Source organism: Vicugna pacos, chromosome 20 (assembly GCF_048564905.1).
Source record: "Vicugna pacos chromosome 20, VicPac4, whole genome shotgun sequence".
Taxonomy (NCBI): Eukaryota; Metazoa; Chordata; class Mammalia; order Artiodactyla; family Camelidae; genus Vicugna; species Vicugna pacos.
The window spans coordinates 27,554,993-27,575,796 of NC_133006.1; the positions used below are offsets into that span (position 1 = coordinate 27,554,993).

At 37.9% G+C, this 20,804-nt stretch overlaps 2 protein-coding genes and 1 long non-coding RNA gene across 3 annotated transcripts; 2 read left to right on the forward strand and 1 right to left on the reverse strand.

The window, feature by feature from the left end:
• The first annotated feature begins 95 nt into the window (after positions 1-95).
• Positions 96-11,116, forward strand: LOC140687781 (uncharacterized). The gene is made up of 2 exons (XR_012062309.1): positions 96-380; positions 10,903-11,116. It is a non-coding gene; the product is annotated as an uncharacterized lncRNA (long non-coding RNA).
• On the forward strand, positions 4,363-6,990 carry ARMH2 (armadillo like helical domain containing 2). Its single transcript, XM_006198675.2, has 2 exons — positions 4,363-4,682; positions 6,480-6,990. The coding sequence occupies exons 1-2, from the start codon at positions 4,418-4,420 to the stop codon at positions 6,905-6,907; spliced, it is 693 nt and encodes a 230-aa protein (XP_006198737.1). The 5' UTR covers positions 4,363-4,417; the 3' UTR covers positions 6,908-6,990.
• GMNN (geminin DNA replication inhibitor) lies at positions 10,643-20,794 on the reverse strand. Its single transcript, XM_015234606.3, has 7 exons — positions 20,652-20,794; positions 18,786-18,843; positions 15,806-15,883; positions 15,045-15,192; positions 12,784-12,866; positions 12,368-12,478; positions 10,643-11,054 (listed from the first exon to the last, which is right to left on the reverse strand). The coding sequence occupies exons 2-7, from the start codon at positions 18,834-18,836 to the stop codon at positions 10,893-10,895; spliced, it is 633 nt and encodes a 210-aa protein (XP_015090092.1). The 5' UTR covers positions 18,837-18,843; positions 20,652-20,794; the 3' UTR covers positions 10,643-10,892.
• Positions 20,795-20,804: the final 10 nt, after the last annotated feature.

Genomic DNA, 20,804 nt, shown 5'->3' on the forward strand with positions numbered 1-20,804 from the left:
GGTCTCCAGACTTGTGCAGGCTTCCTGGCGGGAGGCCCCGTGCCTGTCCACTGGTGGGCCGAGCTGGGTCCTGGCCCTCGGGTGGGCGGGGCGGTGCTCGGGGGCGAGCCCAGAGGCAGCTGTGGGCTCTTTAGTCGTTAGGCGGCAGTTCTGCTGAAGGGTGGGGCTGAGTCCCCGCCCAGTTAGTTATTTAGCCTGAGGCGTCCCAGCACTGGTTGTTGGGTGGGGGCTGGTCCGGCGCTAACGAGCCAGTGGGAGGAGGGAGGATCCCACACAGTGGCAGCACCTGTGGCCCCCAGATATGGCCGCCACCAGAGCCTGTGTCCCCGGTAAGCCGCAGCCGCCCTCCGCCTCGCGGGGAGACTCTCCAAGACCCGCAGGTAGGTCTGGCCCAGGCTCCCGTCAAATGACTGCTTTGCCCTGGGTCCCCCTGCGCCTGAGAGTTTGTGTGCACTGTGCGCCTTTAAGCCTGTGGGGCTCCAGCACTGAGGCCCCGCTAGCCAGCAAAGCCGACTGTTCTGCGGGCTGGTCTTCCTGGCGCCGGAACCCCCGGCGGGGGAGCCTGACGTTGGGCCCAGAACTGTCACCCCTGTGGGAGGGCCTCGGTAATTATTCTCCAGTGTGTGGGTCGCCCACCGCGGGGAAAGGGATTTGCCCCTCCTGCTCATCTTGTGGTTCCTTCGTTAAGTCTTTACTTGTAGATCTGTTCTGGTAGATTCGTGTCTTTTTCATCCATGGTGGTTCTGCAGATAGTTTTAATTTAGATGTGCTTGTGAGGAATGGAGCTCAGTGTCTTCCTACTCCCAAATCTTGGCCACTCTCAATGCATTTATTTCTCTATCACCCAAAGGCCTTAACTTTATGTCTTCCCAATGCCAGCTTGCATAAACAATATAGTTAGGAGGTACTCTAATTGAAGAAATCTTGATAGGCACTACGTGCACGCCTCACTGATGCCCAGGGACTGACTCCATCATGGGTAGTTGTCCTTGCTGCAGTAACGGCTGGTGCCCATAACGTAGAGCCTGCACTGTTTAGAAAATAAGCTTCTATGTTCTCTCTTCTACGTACTTTGTGATGATGCCTTGTGATCCGAATCAGCGGCATCTCTGCAAACCGCGTGTCCTAGAGCGGCGTTTCAGAGTTACGGTATCCACGAGCAGCCCCTTGAGGGTAAAAAGAGTCCCTGAGATTTTCCTGGGGGCAGTATCTCTTATAAAACAAATATTTTTTTATTTTTGAGAAAATTCTAAGTACACCTTTTGTAGGGAACAATATTTGTTAAAAACTAGTTCTCTTAACGTCTCAACAAGTATCTATTGCATACTTACTTTTTTAATGTATGAATATGCTGGGGACTCTTCTTGGCAATGGAGTTACAGCAGTGAAGAAAAAAAAAGGGACATAAAAATCCCTGCCCTGACAGGGTTCGTATCCTCGAAAGAAAAGGAATAATAATTGCCCATGTTGGGGGTGGGGGACGTGATAGGCAAAAACTACAAGATTCAAGGAGGGTGATCAGGGAATGCCTAATAGAAACTTATATTTGAGGATGATCTGGGGAACCGATGGGGTGAGTCATCTGGGTATGTGTGTATCTCTGGGAAGAGCATCCCAGGCAGAGGCAATAACCACAAAGGCCTTAAAAAGGGACCATGTTTGATGTTTTGGATTTTCTAGTAGCCACGTCAAAAAAAGTAAAAAGAACAGGGGAAGTTAATTTTAATAAAATATTTTACTTAACCTAATATATCCAAATTATTTCAACTTGTAATCAATATAAAAATTATTAGCAAGATATTTTGCATTCTTTTTTTCATACTAAATCTTTGAAATACAGTATTTTATACTTACAGCACATCACAATTCAGACTAGTCACATTTCAGGTGCCCCATAGCCACATGTGGCTAGTGGGTCCCATATTGGAAAATACAGGTCTATGTTTCCCTCATTGTCCCATTAATAGCCTTTATAGCATATACACGCATATGGAAACAGGATCCAACCATGGGTTACATGTTTAATTTAGTTCTCATGCCTCATCAGGTTCTTTTCTCTAAAATTATAATACAGTGGATTTACAATGTTGTGTTAGTTTCTAGTGTACAGGAAAGTGATTCCGTTTTATACATATATGTATATGTATATTCTTTTTCATATTCTTTTCCATTATGGTTTATTAAAAGATATTGAATATAGTTCCCTGTGTATACAATAGGACCTTGCTGTTCATCTATTTTATATATAGTAGTTAGTCTGCAAATCCCAAACTCCCAATTTATCCCTCCCTTGCCCTTTCCCCTTTGGTAGCCATAAGTTTGTTTTCTATGTCTGTGAAGCTGTTTCTATTTTGTAAATAAGTTCCTTCATATCATATTTTAGATTCCATATATAAATTCTATCATATGATATTTGTCTTTCTCTGTCTGACTTACTTCACTTTATGGTAATGTCTAGGTCCATCCATGTTGTTGCAAATGGCATTATTTCATTCTTTTTTATGGCTGAGTGGTACACACACACACACACACACACCCCCGCCCCACACCTTCTTTATCCAGTCATCTGTCAATGGACATTTAGGTTGCTTCCATGTCTTGGCTATTGTAGATAGTGCAGCTATGAACATTGGGGTGCATGCATCTTTTTGAATTAGTGTTTTCTCTGGATATATGGCTAGGAATGGGATTACTGGATCATATGGTAACGCTCCTCTTTAGGCTCTTTTAATCTAGAACAGTAATGCCCTCCCCCATTTTTAAACTTCCACACTTACTATATTTGAAGAGAACAGGAAGTACATTTTGAGGATGTCCCAATTTTGGCAGGTGTCCAAATTTCTACTTCGAAAGTAGAGCCAATAGGATTTTTTGATCAGTTAGAAATGAAATGTGAAACAGACAGCAGCCAAGAGTGAATCCAAAAATTTCAGTCTGAACAGCTGGAAGGATGGAATGCCATCTTCCAAGACTGGGAAACTGAGAAGCAGCAGGTTCTGAGAGAAAGACTAGGAATTCTGCTTTGGACATGTTAAGTTGAGGGAGCCTCTAGCCATCCAAATGTAGATATCAAGTTGGTGATTGAAAGTAACTGTTTGGAGTTCAGGTGAGAAACCAGGTAAAATTACAAAATTGGGAGTCTTCAGCAGATGGATTTTACTTAAAGCCTTTATTTCATCTAGGAAGTACAGAAAGAAAACAAGAAGTACAAGGACTGAGACTTGGGACACTAGTATTTAGAGGTCAGAAAGGAGAGGGGGAAGGAGCAAAGGAAAAAGAACAGTGGATAGTAGGGAAAAATTAAATGAGTATGACATCTTAGAAGCCAGGTAAAAAAAAAAGTGTTTCAAGGAAAAATGAGTCACAAATGCTGAGGACTGAGAACTGGATTCAGCAGAATGGAACTCATCAGTATCCCTGATAAACAATTTCAGTCGAGTTGTGGGGTTGAAATCCAATTTGGAGTACATCCAAGGGAGAATGAAAGAATATTTGAAATGGCTAGTATGGCAGCACTTTGAAGAGTTTTTATATAAAGGGGAGCAGAAAAATGAATGTGTAATGACTAGGGGGAGGGGCTAGATGAGGTCAAGAACGTTGTTTTCTTTTTTTTGATGAGAAAAAGGACAGCGTGCTTGTTGATAATGCAAAGGACCCCGCTGAGATGGAAACATTAATGAGGCAAGAGAAGAATTGTGACCAGTCTCCTTGAATGGAGTGAGAGGGATTGATTGAAATCTGTGTTAAGTGGAGAAGACATCCATGTAACAGGAGGGAAGTCAGAGTATACAGGCACAGACGCAGATCAGTGGGTGGATGTGATGGTGAGAGCTATGGAAAGTTTTTTTTTTTTTCAGTTTTGTTTTGTTTTTTAATGGAGGGATTGGGGATTGAACCTAACACCTTGTGCATGCTAAGCACGTGCTCTACCACTGACCTATACTCTCCCCCCCGGAAGATCTTTTTTGATTGCTTCCAAAATAGGATCAATGTAGGAAATCCATGATGTAGAGAAAAACTCTATGTAACAAACAAGCCAAACAGGCATGAAAGATCAATGGAAAGAAGTTGAGTACATGCTATAACAGTCAGCACAGAATAGGCCAGTTCCTAGAAGTCATTGCCTTACCAAACGTGCAAAGACAGAATGAGCTTGGTGTGTGTTAGGAGAAACTTGACTAGTTTAAGCTGAGATTTGTGTGTGTGTGCACCAGAGAAGTCAAAGTAAGCTTGGTTGAGCTCAAATTGTAGAAGGCCTTCAATGCCAGGCTGAAGGAAGAATCTGGGTGTACATTGCTTCCCCCGGTTCGTGTACTCCATTCCGCAGTGTTGCTAAGTGCTGCATTCCAGAGTTCCTGACTGTTCACTTCTGTCACTGCCCGTGGTGTAACCGAAGCGCCCTGGGCCTTTTAACACAATGGCTAAGAGCCAGGCTTATTATGTGCAGTTTTGGACTCAGATTTATCGACATTTTGTGCGGCTGTATCACCACCTCCAGCAATGCTGGAGTGTCATCGTTAAGGGCTTTTTCACTAAGAAGGAGGAAAAACACATCCCTCCAGCTGAGAGTATTTTTCACAAAGAAAAAATTGTGGTGCTTGGCAATATGTTGAAGGATCAATCTCTCGCCATTGAAAAGAGAGCTCAAGCTGCCTATAAAATCGGACTATTGGCCTTTACAGGTACTGACTTAACCAGCTCTGCTGAAACAGGTGTTCCAAAATCTTTTTGCCTTTACAATACTATCAGGGAGTGGTTCTCAGAGCTCTAGTCTAACATCCCAATAATATTTCCTTTGCCTAAATTATTAGTTTTTGGTCTTTATACCACCAAAGATAATTACTATCTCCTCAACAATCTCACACTTTAAAAGAATGTGTCCATCAAATAAATTACTAATTATTTTTCTGCTTGTATTAATTAAAAATACATATATATATACATATACTGAAATTGCCTATCAAAGTTTTCAATATCAAAAAAAATCAAAGAACCTACACTGAATTGGTGTAATTTCAACCCTTTTACAGGGTAAAAACTACTTGATATTTTATTTTTTATCTTATAAAAATGCATTACCCAGACAATAGTTTAGAAAAATCAATAAGAACATAAGGCTCTTAAAACACCCACCAGGAAAGCCAGTAGGTGCATGAGTGAAAAGCAACTATTAATGTATACTTGGCTACAAAGTTAAATGGTAAACCATTTAAACACACATCGCTCTAAATGATTGCCACGTCCAAACTTGCTTCATTTTTTTCTAATAAATTTCGAGATATGTAAAAAAAAAAATTATAGATAGTCCTCAACAACACATCTCCTAATCAGAAGCTCTGGTTGGTAGCTGTTAGTGTCATAGGTCGGTTGATTATTTTTTAAATGGGAAAATGAGTTAGTTAGATATAGTATGACAGACTAAATCTTTCACAGAATCGTGTCCATGAGAGAAAATAGTGACTGTTTTCAAGGACCAGGGGGGCCTGGGTGTCAGAATGATTGAGAACCAGCAGCATAGGATTAGAGAGATGACAGATAATCAGGACCCCCATGTGAAGGAGGGGTCAGTGGCATCCGCTGTGAGGCAGGCTCAGTCCCCTGCACAGTGGTAATCACCATGTGAGGTACAGTTAGCTCTGATAAAGGGATCTGCATCACTTAACTTGATGTTATTTAGCCCTGGCTGTGCTAGTCAAAACAATGGAACAGGCTTATGCCCAAGTTTTGGCTAAAACTTTACATTGAATAGAATATTCTTGGGACCATGGGACTTTGGTAGTGCAAGTAAGAGGAATCCAAGCTGGGACAAAACTCCAGTGGCTAGAATTCAGCCAACTATGCCAGCTACTCCTCACCATCTAAGCTGTCTTCACCAATGCCGCCTTCTCTAGTACCTTCTTGGAGTTGGAGATTTGAACTAAGAAGATCTGAGGTTCAGGTATGTGATAGAAGTAGAGTCAAGCACCAGGTTGGTCCCAAGTCTGCAAAAGAGGGCTGAGAAATGCGTAAGGAGAGAGGACAGCGATGGGTAACTCAGGAAAAACCTCTCTCTTACTGTTAGATTCTGACTTTGCAGCTCAGCCTTTTGGTTTACTCTTTGTTTGCTCTAATGCTCTGCTCTTTTTTCAAGTATTGAAGACAGAGACTCAGGAATGAGACCATGAGGAAGATTTGCTAAGTGAACCCAGTCAGGTTTTATTCACCTTGAAATACTGACCCCTACTTGCCTGATTAAAGAAACCAGGGAGGAGCTTTTGGCAGACAGGGACCTTCCAGGGCTCCTCATATTACTCCCTGCTGATCAGCACGCACTCTCCACCTTCACAGGAGCACACGGGACAGGGAGGAGAAAAAGAGATAAATTCAAAGTAGCCAGTGTCCCATATGTAGTGACGAGAATATGAACATATGAGCCCTCAGATGTCACCAGTTACTAGATACATCAGATACTTCTGGAAATGCAAATGTTTGTTTTACAGGGGGACCAACTGCTGGAAATTTTGCAGCTGAGTATATGCAAGATGTAGCTCACTTGTTGCAGAATTACGAGATGGTACCAAAAGTAAAGATCCTGCTTCTCCAGAGTGTGGCGTGTTGGTGCTACTTAAACCCTGTCAACCAGAGAAAAGCCAAACACCTGCAGTTCCTTCCTATTCTCGTTGGTCTTTTTGATAACAAACTTGAGCCTAGCACAGAAAGTGAACTAAACAGCAACCTCCTGGTTCAGTTTTGGAGTTGCTATGTTCTCTCAATTATCACCTGCAATAACTTGGCTTGTATGAAGGAGCTTAAAGACTACACTTCTCTAAAATATCACTTACAAATGTTGGCCAGTAAGAACTGGTCCGGATGGCCTGAGAATTTTGCAGAGGTGCTGTATTTCCTAATTGGTTTTCATAGGAATTAATTTCTCTAAATCCAGTAACATGATGCAGCCATCTCCACCACTGTATTACCCTAGAAAACTGAAATAAATAATAAAAGTCGGTACATTATTCTTCAGCATTTTCTCTTAGGTAGTCAAACAATTCTATATAAATTTTCAGAATTACTGCAATAACTAAACTTATGAGAAGTGCCACTGCTTAAAAGAACCTCATAAAAATTAAGTTCAGCACAGCAAAGGAAATCATAAAACAAAAAGACACCCTATGGAATGGGAGAAAATATTTGCAAACGATGTGACCAAGAAGAGATTAATTTCCAAAATATACAAACAGCTTATACAGCTCAATATTTTAAAAAAATTTTTAAATGAGCATTAGACCTAAATCGACATTTCTCCAAAGAAGACATACTGATGGCCAGCAGGCACATAAAAAGATGCTCAACATCACTAATCATTAGGAAATGCAAATCAAAACCACAATGAGGTACCACCCCACACAGATCAGAATGGCCATCATCACAAAGTCTACAAATACTAAATACTGGAGAAGTTATGGAGAAAAGGGAACCCTCCTACACTGTTGGTGGGAATGTAAGTTGGTGTTCTCACGATGGAGAAAAGAAACTCTAATTTGAAAAGATACATGCACTCCCTGTTATTTAAGACAAGATTACAATGTACAATTTTTCTGTTAAGACTACTAATTCTCCCAGAAAGATTTAAGGAATGAGCTTTCCTTTTTCCTACTTATCTGCAATGCCAGTTCTCATCTATCAAGTTTCCAAATATTTGTGGGTCTGTCTTTGAACTCTCTAACTTGTTCTATTGGACTGTTCAATTTATTTGTCCCTACAATAAAAGGACACTGCCATAATTTGATAATTTCACAATAATTTTAAAAATCTGGTACAGTAAGTCCCCCACACTAATTTTTCTTTTCAGAAGTGTCCTTTGGTTTTCCACATGAATTTTAGAGTCAACTTCTTAAGTTCTGTGAAAAACCCTATTGGAATTGAAGTAGGAATAGTATTATATTGATATTCTTATAGTTTTGATTCTTCATATTCATGAATAAGATGTATTTCTCCATTTATTTAGATCTTATTTAGATTCATTACTTTAAATATTTAATATAGTTTAACAGTTGTATAATTTTCTCTCATTTCTTGCAAATTTTTGTTAATTTTACTTTTTGAAGTTTAATCTGGTGTATAGAAATGGTCAGCATACATATTGATTTTGTAGCTGACTTTATTAAATTATCCTAATTTGAATAATCTGCAGATTCCTTTGGCTATTCTTCATACATAATCTTAACACTTATGAATAATGATAGTTTTGTTTACTCCTTTCCAATCTATATGACTTTTTTTTCTTGTATTGCTCAAATAGAATATAATGCTGAATATAAGCAGTCACAGCATTTTTGACTTGTTCTTAATTTTGAAGAGAATTAAAAAAATTTAAACTATTCAGTATGTTGGTTGCTATGACGCTATTGTAGATACCCTTTATCAGTTTAAGGAAATTTTCTCTTATGCTTAGCTTGTAATAGTGTATTTTTAAAAAATTCAGTAGATGTTGAATTTTACTGGATGCTTTTCTTCATCTCCTGAGATGTTAGATTTAGATATCAAGGTATACCAGCCTTATAAAATGAGTTGGGAAATGTTCCCTCTTCATAGTTTCTGAAAGAATTTATATGATATTGGAATCACGTTTGGTAGAACTCATGGGTACAACTCTCTGGGCCCTGTATTTCTATATGGGACAATTCTAAACAACTGATGGTTTCTTTGTTATAGAACTTTTCATATTATCTCTCTTGTTTTTAATAACTTTTGGCACTTTCCCCAGGTATTTCTTTATCTATGTTTTCTATTTACTATAAAGGTGTTCATGACAATTTCTTACTATCTTTTTATTCTGTTACATATGCATTGTGTGCCATCTTATACACCTCATAGTTATAATTTCCCTAAGAACCTTCGCAGATATTTGATAATTATTTTAGTCTTTTTGAAGCATTTACTTTTGACTTTGCTGATTGTCTCTATTAGACATATTTCTAATTTTAGTTACTTTGCTCAATATTTCCTTTTACTACCTTGGCATTTATTCTATCATTTTGCTTCTAATTAAGTTGGAATAAGCTTAGTTCATTAACTTTTCAGTCTTTATGAATATGTTTTATTACACAGATTTTGTTTAAGTGTCATTCTAGCTGCATCTCCCAAGTTTTGATATGTAGTATTTTCAGTATTATTTAGTTCTAGGTATTTTCTAATTTTCATCGTTTTCTCCTTTTTGACATGAGTTATTTAGACGTGTGATTTTTTTATTTTCAAGTGGATTTTTCTAGTTAATTCATTTGTTATTGTCATCTAACTTAATTGCATTATGGTCATTAAACATGGTCTATGCAACACACACACACACAGAAGATAACATGCACTCCAATGTTCATAGCAGCACTATTTACTATAACCAAGACATGAAAGCAAACTTAATGTCTGCCGAGAGATGAATGGATAAAGTATTTGATTTTTACAGTCAGATTTACAATATACTTCGTGATTTGTATCTTTTGAGAAGTCTTTACCAAATCCAAGGTCACTAAAATTTTCTCCTACATTTTCTTTTAGAGGGTTAATAGTTTTAGATCTAACATTAAATCTTAAAAACCTTTCAGTTCCCTCTTGTGTTTGTGCTCCCTGCCACCAAATCCTGGCAATCCATTTTTTGCTTTATCCAGGAATACTTTCTACTAGCTTTCCTCTATCTTACTCCTTCTAACAGCCTCTCAGATGATTCCCCCTCCCCCTAATCGAATAGAAAAGAATATTCCTAATTCTTCTTTAAAATTATTTTTTATTATGGTAAAAAACAAACACGTAACAAAATTTATCTGTTCTAATTCTATCTTTGGGCCAGTGACTCAAATCTAAAACATAGAGCTGCACTGAGTAGCCACTGGCCTCACATAGCTCTTTAAATGTAAATTAAAGGTTTTAATCCTCACAAAAAAAGAGGGACTTTATCTCAATATTTGAGATAAGAAAATTAAAGTTCTATAAAAATAACTTGCTAAATCACCCTTTAATGCTTGATGCTGCTCTTTATCACCAATTTATACAAAGCTGTTTGAATGATTGTCAGAGTTCTTAACCCCAAAGCTGAACACTTCGCAAACAATTTCCCTTTATTTTGTCCTTTTCTTCCTTCAAAATAGTACATATGGGAAATCCTCATTAATTTCACCCCACTCTTACTTGATATTGCTTCAGTGTATATACTTCGTACTATACATGTATGTAACACGTGTGAATGGAACATTTCAGAACCCTGAGCTATTCCTGCGTCTCTTCACCCACTCCCCCTTTGTTTCTCTGGAGGACTACCACCACCCAACATTTTAAGCTTCCAAGAAGAGCACGATCATACCAGCCAGCTGAGCCTTTACGTGGCTAAACAGATTCACTTGGGGAGCTTTAGAAACTAGGTTCTCACACTCCTACTTAGAATATCTGGGCATGGGGTCTGGAAATCAGTATTCCATCCAGGGAGCTTGAGGTACAACCAGGTTTATGAGTTAAAACCTCAGCTATCTCAGTCTATAGAGGGAGGAATTCATTTTCCCCTTGTTTCTTCCAAGATCGTTAGCAGGAGAATAGAAAGGAAACAAAAGCACAGAAATAGACGAATTTTCTACATACAGTCCTGTACTTCATTCTCCCAAGACAGACACAATGCTCAATAGAATGAAGTTTATTTATCATATACACAAGTCATGTCTGACAACTGAGAAAATGCTATTTACACAAAACATCATAGATTAAAAATACACAGTATTTGTATTTTAATACAATAATAGTGTCCCATGATACAAACAAGGAAGTTCGATTCCAAGTTTGCACTATATAGTTATTTGCTCTGCTACAAAGGACTATAGTGGAGGTAAACTTTGGCAGTATGTTTCTCAAAAGTCAAATATTACTGAATTTCATGTACAGGGTTCTGCATCTGTAGAGGAAGAGACAACTTCTTCAGCACAAGCACCAACTTCTGAGTCTTCTACTTCCAAATCCTCACCAGTTTCCTCTTCAGATTCAAATTCCTGACTATCCGGTGATTCAGAGTTATCCAGAGGTTCATTACTCAGTCTCTTTTAAAGAATAAACCAATAATTTATTGTAAAAACATTAAAATCCAAGCCTATTATCAGTATGCTGATGTAACTGACCCTCAGTGCTGTAGTGAGGTTTTATTTCATAATATCTCTCAATTAAGTTCACCTATAAGTAGTCAAGTGTTATATCAAAGTCTTTACCATGTTAGAGCATATTTTTGCAAAGACACAGTGTTTAATAATTTGCTTGCTTCTTTTTTTTAAAGCACTCACATGCTTTCAGAACAGTCTGAATCAGCACTTCTCAAACTATGTGTGGTGAAGGACCACGTTTCCTAATTTCCCATCTGCTGGGGACCAGTACTTTCATGGCAGCTGAAGGAGCTCATACAGTGCTTCCAAATGAAAACTTCAAATATGAGTTCTGTCACAGCTCTAAAATCTAAGGCAGAAATTCAGTGCAAGAAAAGTTTTGATTTGAAAAACATCCCCTGACCCTAAGTAAATAAATAAACAAACCAGGGAAAAAAAAACCCAAATTAAAAAATACATCTTAAACTTGTTCATGTTTGCAAAGAAACAAAAAACTTTCTTCCCATCAACAAGATGATTTTTTACAAACATGAACAAGTTTAAGATGTATTTTTTAAGCCAAGACTGGTAAAGTAATTCTCATCAGGCTAATTCTTCTTATAAACACATTAACTACCTCCAAATTAGAAATTTTAAAAGTCAGATAGCACCTGTTCCTAATGTTGACTAATTAGTGTTAGATACACATATTTGTTTGCTCATGTCTTGTGCAAACAAATCTCCTTGCATTTAAAAAAAAAAAAGTAAAGTAAAAAAATTAAAAAGTCAGGTAAGTTATTCAGCACACCAATTACCAATTTTATAAATGACAGTACTGACTGGCATTAAAGTTAAATTTAAAACGGTCTGAAAATTTGTCAGCTGTGAAATATGATTTTCCATATATTTTTCCTTATATATATCTTTCCATATATATTTCCATATATATCTCCCTACAAGAAAAGCGATGTTTCATAATAGTAAATAATAGCATCCACTAGTTACTGGGCTCTCACTGTGGGCAGTTCCCTCATTTTTCTATCGTAATTCATTACTCTCATAAGAAGCCTACGAACTAGGCACTATTACTCCCCCTTTATAGATGAGGAAAATGAAGCCCCGGCAGGATAAATAATCTGCTTGACTCAAACTTAACGGTGCCAGGCAGGGAGCTAAGACTCCAGCCCAGAAATCCGATTCTAGAACCCAAACACTTACTGATCACACTTTCTAGAAAAAGGGATGATTCTGAGTCAGGTGCAGGCTGAAATACCCACCTCTATGACCTCGGCCATGTACTGGACATGCTCTGCTACTTCTGCCAATTCTTTATTCTCTTTTTTCAGGCAGGCAATTTCATTGTCCTTTTGTTCAATTTCTTTATGAAGCTATGTGACATAAATTAAGAAGTTCAGTATTCCACAGATTTGCCAAGCTATAAACCAAATTATGTGCCTCCAAGTGTATAACTGATAGATACATTAGCACAAAGTTCCTAACAAAGGTGCTATCTTTGGCTCTCAACACAACCGGTTTCTTTTTGTACTTAATTCCAGTAACAGTTTCCTAATTAAACTTTCATTAGGCCGGCATTAAAGCTAGTTTATATTGCTCTAATAAAAATATGCTCAAGCAGCAGAAGGAAAGTAATCCCAGAATGTTTAAAATGCCACAAATTATATTCAGTACATACTTTCTCATTTTCCTTAAGTGCTTCATAGAGAGCCTTCCTCCGTTTTTCTGCCACTTCTTTCCAATAATGAGAAGATGGATTTTCTAAAATAAATTAAAATTTTACATGTAACTTTGAAAATTACTATTATATACTGCTATAAAACCCAATAATTTCTTGTATTTAAAAAAATTTACTATCTTACCCAGTACTCCACAATACCCATTTTTAAAAGATTAAAGTTAGGAAACCAAATCAATTAAAAACATTTTTCCCAACATTGTGAAGATTCCAGTCCTTCAAAAGAATCTCAACACAACTACGATACACATGTAACTTTCACCGAGGTTGTTAAAGGTGTGTGCAACATTTGCTTTCTGTGTTTGTATTTTTTAAATTTGTTTAACACTGGCATTTGTGAAAAGTTAAGGCCAGTTAGTTTTACACTGTCTTTAAATTTAATTTGTCCAGTTTCATGGTTAGATTCAAGCTAAACATTCTGGCAGAAACCTGTGTAAGTACGCTGTATCCTTCTCAATGTTCCATCTGGGGAGCACACACTCATCTGTCACAATGCTGGAGATGTTAAATTTGCAGATGATTTCTCCCTTGAAAGATACTTTTTTCCTTTAGTAACAAATAAATGATTTACAGAGTAAAATTTTTGAGTCTGTGTTAACATCCAGTTCCCTACCAACCTTTCACCCAATTTTAACTCTGATGTTTCTTGCTTAAATCTATTACTTCTATGGTGGATGAAAAGGAGTGATTTTCTATTTATGAAATTCCTTCTACATTTAGTAGTTGGCGTTATTCTGTAAAAGAACTTTCCCTACCCCAAATCAGAACAAAATTAGCAGTATGGATTCATGTCTTCTGTTCTACTTCAGTGTGTTACACTCCATTCTTGTCCTTATTCATTTTGATGCTCAAATCTTCCTAAATTTAGCCAGGGAGACCCCTTCAAGCAGACTCCTTGTCCTTTTAACACATCCATCAGTTTCTGAGTACTTCCTTATTTTCTAACACGAGAGGTTCCAAGCTCACTCTACAGTTTCCCTGCCCGAGTCCTGGAAGCAGCCACTTCTCCAGGGAGCTTTAAGAGAGAATAGAGATTACAAACCAAAAACCAGGCGTGGCTGTGCTTCTTGTCACATGTTTCTGGGCTCTTTCACTGGCAGAGTTAAGAGAAGCTCTTTTTTAAAGTCATCAGTTTATACCAACACTCCACCTCCACTACAGGGTTCCTCCTTTCCTTCCCCATTATAGTGTATCTCCTGTCACCATACCATCTACCCAGCAATATCAGCGTATCACTCATCTGTTCAATCCTAAAACACACACAAACTTTTTTCAAACTTGCTATATCAATACCACTGCCAGCAAAAATTAAATTCAAGATTTCTTTGTAGTTCTTTTAATCCTCATAATATGTCCCCCAAGGGCCTATAGTCAGAGTTCTGTGTTCAAGTTACATGGATTAATTTTTTTTTCATTTATGTGGTTATGTTAGCAATATGATGTATAGTTGTTTGTTTCCATATTTAACTGTAATGTTTCTTCCATCAACCTTTGTTAATTTTAGTCAAATTAGAAATGAGTATCACAAATCCTATTGTTTATTTTACATTATTGAAGAGCTTCTTTGTTTCTATGCAGTCAGCTTTTCCAGTTTTGCCTAATAAAACCCCACTGTCTTCCTGGCAACTCAAAATGTGTCCAAATGTCACTATAACCTTGAGTAAGTCGATTAACTTGTCTAGGTCTCATATTTTTTCCTCAGCAATAATATCCAATGACCCATGAGTAGTACAGAATTAATCATACTGCTTACAAAACATCATTAGCTTCCTCTTTTGATTTCTACTGGCATTCCATTAAAAAATAGTATTTACTACAGCACATGCTTCTCATTCATCTTCCCCACCTTTATTGTTCCTGTTGGCTCCCTTACTTCACATTCTCTTGGTATCTTCTAATTTCTTTCTTCAAATTCATTCCTAGACATATGTCTTCTGAAAGACTATTTCTAAGTCTTGTAAGTCCGGTATCAGAGCTGCCATATTAATCACTATCTTTTTCTTTAATATTTCATCCATATCTGGGTCTTACCAGTTAGTGTTTTATATATTTACAACCATAAGCAATTTTAAATTATCGAGAACACAAAAGTAAAATATCTAATAGGTTAAGAGGCTGTGGGCAGAATTCATAACAGTATAATAAATAATATTTACCTTTATTATAATTAAAAAATTTTTAAATTATATATTTTTTCATACCTGTAATCATAAGATCAAATGCTTCTTGAGTGACTCCTCCAAGGTCTTTATTTTCACTATGTTCTGGGATAGTAACAACTCCAGAGCTGGAAGTCTTAGATATTAACTGATCATTCCAATGTTTTCTTTTGGGCAAGCCTTTAACCAACTATAATACAAATGTATACATCAGTCTCACTTATTTTGTTTTACTGAGTAAGAAACCTGGGCGGTTTTGTCACTTATGTATTAAATATAGAGCACTCACATATCTGTATCTTTTTGATACCTTTGGATCTTTTAAAAAATTACACAACTCAAAACGTTACCAAAATGTACAGTTGTACTCTATTTGCAGCAACTATTTTGGATTAGACTTGGGTCTAAGACTTAGCTAAATTTATTTTTATTGTTTAAATAATTCAGTACCATGGAAAGGCACTATTTTAAACCTGCAAAAGTCTAAAAACCCTCACCCTTTTCTACAGGGCTAAATGAATGAGCCCAATTTTTATTCTCAAAACATCAACATTAGACCTCTAGGCTAATTCATAACTTATTACGTCATTCCAGTTCTACTACAGGTATTCATACCAGTTTAGAACTTACTAAATTGAACAATTAAAACAAAAACCACTTCGGTGGGGGATACAAAATTGTTACTCTTATATTATTTCCATTAATTTCATTGATTTAGGTATTTCTGACCAAGAAAATCTTTGAAATGTTTTTAAAGTAAAGGTACTATCATCTGTACCTGATTCTAGCCCAAAAATACCTACCTCATTTTCTCTTCCAACAAGAGACCCAGCCGCAGAAGGCTGAATCATCTTCAGAGTTCTTCTTGGAACAGGACTACTCTGAAAGTCAAGATAATAAATTATCTGGTTACTAAGTTTCCATATGGATTATTACTGCGTTAGTCCCACTATAATTAACAACAACAAAAAAGAAATGCTAAAGACACTAATATTTGATCAGCTGTGTAAGTTTATAATGCTACACATGGACAACACACAAACAAGTAGCTTCTCTCCTCCCACTGCAATAGGTGCTGCTGCTATGGTCATACAGTCATTTGTTTAGTTAAAACAAAAATATGACAAAATTCCTAACACTTCAATCCATGTGTGATGGAATTGCGGTATAACGGAAATATTTGTATTCCCTCTTAAAAAAGATCTTCCACAAAGAAACTAGGAATTTACCAAAATCATAACCTTTTTTGTAGAAACCCACAAGAGAGGCAAATTGGAGGGAAAGGTCAATTATTTATACTGCAAAATACTTCTTCCCCTAATCAAAAGGATTTATCTCAGGCTTCCCTTAAACTGTGAATATCCCCTAACACATTTATATTAATTCAAATATAATTTTTAAGTACATTACACAAAACCACATGTAAGAAGACCTACTCCCCACCTTCAGCCTTCACCTGACTGTAGAAGCAGTTTTGCTTCAAGCCCATTCGTTAGCAGACAGTGAAAATGTCAGTGCTTGAGGTGTACTGAAACTCTAAAATGCCCAAGCTATTGTTTTGAAAAAAATACTGCCTTCCCTGTAATATGTAAATACATTCCTGTATATTTCCTGTTCTAAAAGCTCTCTCTATTTTTGCAAAAAATCATTAGTTATACTGCCACCATGGGATAGCAAACAATGGTGAATACTCAAACAAGGTTAGCAAGAACATGATACCAAAGCAGCGTGAGAAAGTTACTGATTCCACACTGTACTTCACACGACTAGAATTCACCTTTCCCACGGTAAAGTTTCTACTGCTGATTATTATCTCACTATTTAACTGAAGAACAAATGCCAGTTACTGGGAGAACAAATATTACACCAACTTTCAGATACAATTTAGATTATAGATTAGTCAAAAGTCTCCAGACAAATAGAAGAAAATAAAGCTTTGGAACCTTAATAGTAGGAGGTGTGAATTTATTTAAATGTTTGCTACTAATAAAGGCCAAAGAAGCCAGCTACATTACTGTCACAAAAAAGGACAACTTCTAATATTTAACTTTTATACCTGTAAACTTTACAGCATCCAGCCCCCCAAATGTAATATTGTTATTATCATTTTATTAATACAGATCATGCATTACAATAGTAAACTCTTTCGAGCCAAAAAGGTTGTTTTATATCAATGGGTCTTAATCTCTTTAGAAAACAATTTGAGATTCTGTGAACTACCTCAAAAAACAAACAAGAGCACACTTAGAATTTATGTATAACTGGCAAGGAATCCATGAACTCTTAAATATACTCTTAGTGGTCTAGTTTCAGTCCAATTCCCTCATTTTACTGATGAGTAAACTGAGATTGAGAGGCTAAATAACTCACCCAACGTCAACGTCACAGTTTTGGAGGCAGAACCAGAACCAAACAGAACCCAAATCCTTTTACTTCCTAGTTAGTTTTACTATAGCTACTAAAGATTAGACTTCTCTTTAAATATTAGGATCTGCTGGAATTATATAATTATTTGTCTGGGACTTGATTCAAAATAATTCAGTGGAGGTAAGAGTGAATGGAGATGAAGACGAAACAAGACTGGCTGCATACTGATAACTGATGAAAATGGGAGAAGTAAACTGAGATTATACTGTTGACTCTACTTTTGAATATTTGACGATTTTCACAATAAAAAGTTTAAAAACACACACCTACAATGCACAGTGGGAAGATGTCACCATCCTGAATGGAAGCTGATAGAATCAAATCCACAAATTATCAATGCAAAGTATTAAAGAAAAATAGAGTAAGGAACACACTGCGTAAGGCAAGGTAAACAAAACAACCTATCAAAAAGCATCTGCTATCACTTACAAAAGGCTTTTATTTATACTATACAATTTAAACCTGCAAACTGATAAACTTTCCTGACAACGTGGTCTCACTCCCAAGAACCCTAAGAATATAGTTTAAGTTGTGTGGTAAGATCTAGCTAAGTTGTAAATCCATTTAGAACTGTAAGAGCAAAGCCTGTCAAAATTACAAACCCAAAATTAAGCTCTGTCCTTAACTGTTACAAGAATAAACATTTGGGAGAAGATTTCCAGTGACAGTATAAAACAGGGATTCAAAAAGTGTGGCAGAACAAGCAGGTTAGATGGTAATGAGTATGATGTACCCTGGAAATATATTCAATATAATGCAAAATGCAAAATGTCTCTGTGGTCAGACACTAATCTGAAGATACACGCAAAGGGTTTTAAGAAAATCATTTCATGAAATGTAAGAGTAGAAACGAAGCAATAACGATCTTGTATACAGAAAATCCTAAGTAATCTACTAAACAACTATTAGAACTATTAAGTTCAGCAAGGTTGCACGATACAAGATCAAGATACAAAAATCAACTATTTCTATACAGTAGCAATGAGCACAACAAAAATTTAATTAAGGAAATGATCCCGTCTACAAAAGTATTAAAAAGAATAAAATACTTAGGAAAGAATTTAACAAAAAAAAAAGTGAAAAACTCAAAACTCTGAAAACTACAAAACATTTGTTGAAAGAAAGTAAAGACGACCAAGATAAATGGAAAGACATCCCGTGTATGTGGATCAGAAAACTTAACATTCAACCATAATTAATTTTTAAACAGTTCTCTATTATTACTTGTCCTCAGACTAAAAATTGAGTAATTAAAGGATTACTGAAATTGTAGCCAGGTTAAATTTGACTAAATTACGTCAAAAAACATCTAACTACATGCTATCTACAACAGATCAAAGTGATTGTATCACATACCTTGACATTCTCTTGGATTCCTTCTTGTTTCTGCTTCATACTGGGATTCATTATACACCTGGCAACGAACAGAAGACTAGTTAATTCGAAAACAGAGTATCATCTGCATCAGAAGGTGAAATCTAGTTTTTCTGCTGTTGAAAGTACAACTGTAGAAATCAAAATAAAAAAATCGTAACAATAAAAAAAAGAACTATCTTTTCTCACTGTACCCAAACTCAGTCCTGTCAATGACAAGTGACTAAACCTAATGACTTTAATTATCTCTACTTTATATACACACAAACACACAATTCTGGCTGGAAAAATCTTGTTCCAAAAGGAAAATCTGTGTTCCCAACAAATTTACAAAACATGATGATGTCCTGGATTAAATACAAGGCTTTCAAAGATCTGAAAAATGGTCACCAGGAAAAAGCAAAACAGATATGTGGGTATGCCCAAATCTGTCCTAAAGAACAGCACCCTAACTTTGCTGTTTCAAAGGCAGATTTAAGCTACAATAAACTTGGCTCTGGTAACCAGCGATAACTCAATATCCAATCAAGATTATGCATTAACGTGTGTAGGGAATGTTTAACTACCACTACGAACTGAGACACTGATCGAAGCAAAGAGGGAGCAGGAGATGAAGAGGTATGTAATGTTAACAGATCACTGGGCCAGACTCACCCCAAGCCCAACTCTAAACTCCCCGACCAAGTCTGTCTCTGAAACAGATCTCCCTGATTTCTGTGGCCATGCATTTCTTTACTCAGGGCATATGATCCATCACTTGTTAATACATTGTACACTATGCCCTAGCACACAGAAAGACAAGCAAAAAAATTTAGGATGCAAAATTTAATCTAATTGTGCGATGTACCCTATTTTCTACCCTATTTCACGTTAAGCAAATGCTGGTCGGGACCAACTAAACTGAACCAGGGCAATGATTTTCAAACTGCAGGTCGCGGGGCCTGGGATCCCAAAATCACTTAACGGGTGTTTGGAAAATGTAACTGAACAGAGTGGAATTGAAGAGACGAGAATACAGCAGAGTGTGTGGCACGGGAAGGATAAATACTGCTTCGTAAAGGTTCTAATTTGGTTGGAGGGTTGCGTCCTGAATTGTGATACAAGGTGTGCTTTTCGTACGTGTCACGATTTAAAAAGTTGAAGGCCACGGATCAAGTCTAATCCTTCACTGTTTATCACACTGCCGCCAACAACCTTGCACCCTTACTTTTTATTCTCTAGCTTTTAAAAACAACTAGACTGAAAACTCCAGTATAGGACTGGGTCCAAGGAAATCCTGATAAACTGGTGAAAAAAGTGTCACCAAGTCCAATATTCTTTTTCAAATGGGTGATGCAGGATTCAGGGACCTCCTCCCACGAGCCCAGTGTGCGGACCCCCTCGGATGGATCACCGCCAGTTACACGGCCAAAAGGCGGCTGCTCCGGCTCATTGAGACAGCCAGGCATGCCTAGGCTGATGCCCTCCCACAACCTGCGGCACACGAACCTCCCCGAGACCTGGCCAGTTCGTTCTCGGGATACCTAGACCCAGAGATCAAGCAAGGAGGCGCATGATCCGGCGCAGCGCGCCCGGGCCCTCCAACCACGGCGCGCGTCTCGGGACGGCCCCCGCCAGCCAATAGGGAGCGCGGACGGGACGGCGCGCCAAAACCGACCCAACCAATGGGGCAGCTCCGAGCCTCACCGCGCTCCCCGGCCCCGGCTCCCGCGGCCGTTCAACAGCCCTTTCACCCAGACTGCGGCCCGGCAGCTGTCAGGGGTGCGCGACTTCCGGCCGGCAGGAGTCAGAGCGGCTCGTTTAGCAGCCCCTGCGGACGCCCTGTCTGGCCGCCTCTCTCACACTTACTGGATGGAAGCGCGCAATCCTCGTAGCGAACGCAGCTAGTTGTGGCAGTGGCGGCTCGCAAGGGATCCACAGCCGACAGGCGCCGGTCCCCACAGCCGCTGGAGTGCTGGCGCGCGCTGTTGTAAGAGATTAGAACCCCGCCCGCCGGCCCTA

Bases quoted from the DNA above. Each gene is read 5' to 3' on its own strand.
- ARMH2 (XM_006198675.2), top strand. From the start codon at position 4,418: ATGGCTAAGAGCCAGGCTTATTATGTGCAGTTTTGGACTCAGATTTAT. The intron at 4,683-6,479 runs GTACTGACTTAA...TTTGTTTTACAG, and splicing joins CGGACTATTGGCCTTTACAG to GGGGACCAACTGCTGGAAAT.
- GMNN (XM_015234606.3), bottom strand. From the start codon at position 18,836: ATGAATCCCAGTATGAAGCAGAAACAAGAAGGAATCCAAGAGAATGTC. The intron at 15,884-18,785 runs GTATGTGATACA...CTTGACTTTCAG, and splicing joins GAATCCAAGAGAATGTCAAG to AGTAGTCCTGTTCCAAGAAG. The intron at 15,193-15,805 runs GTAGGTATTTTT...TTTGTATTATAG, and splicing joins TTGTTGGAAGAGAAAATGAG to TTGGTTAAAGGCTTGCCCAA.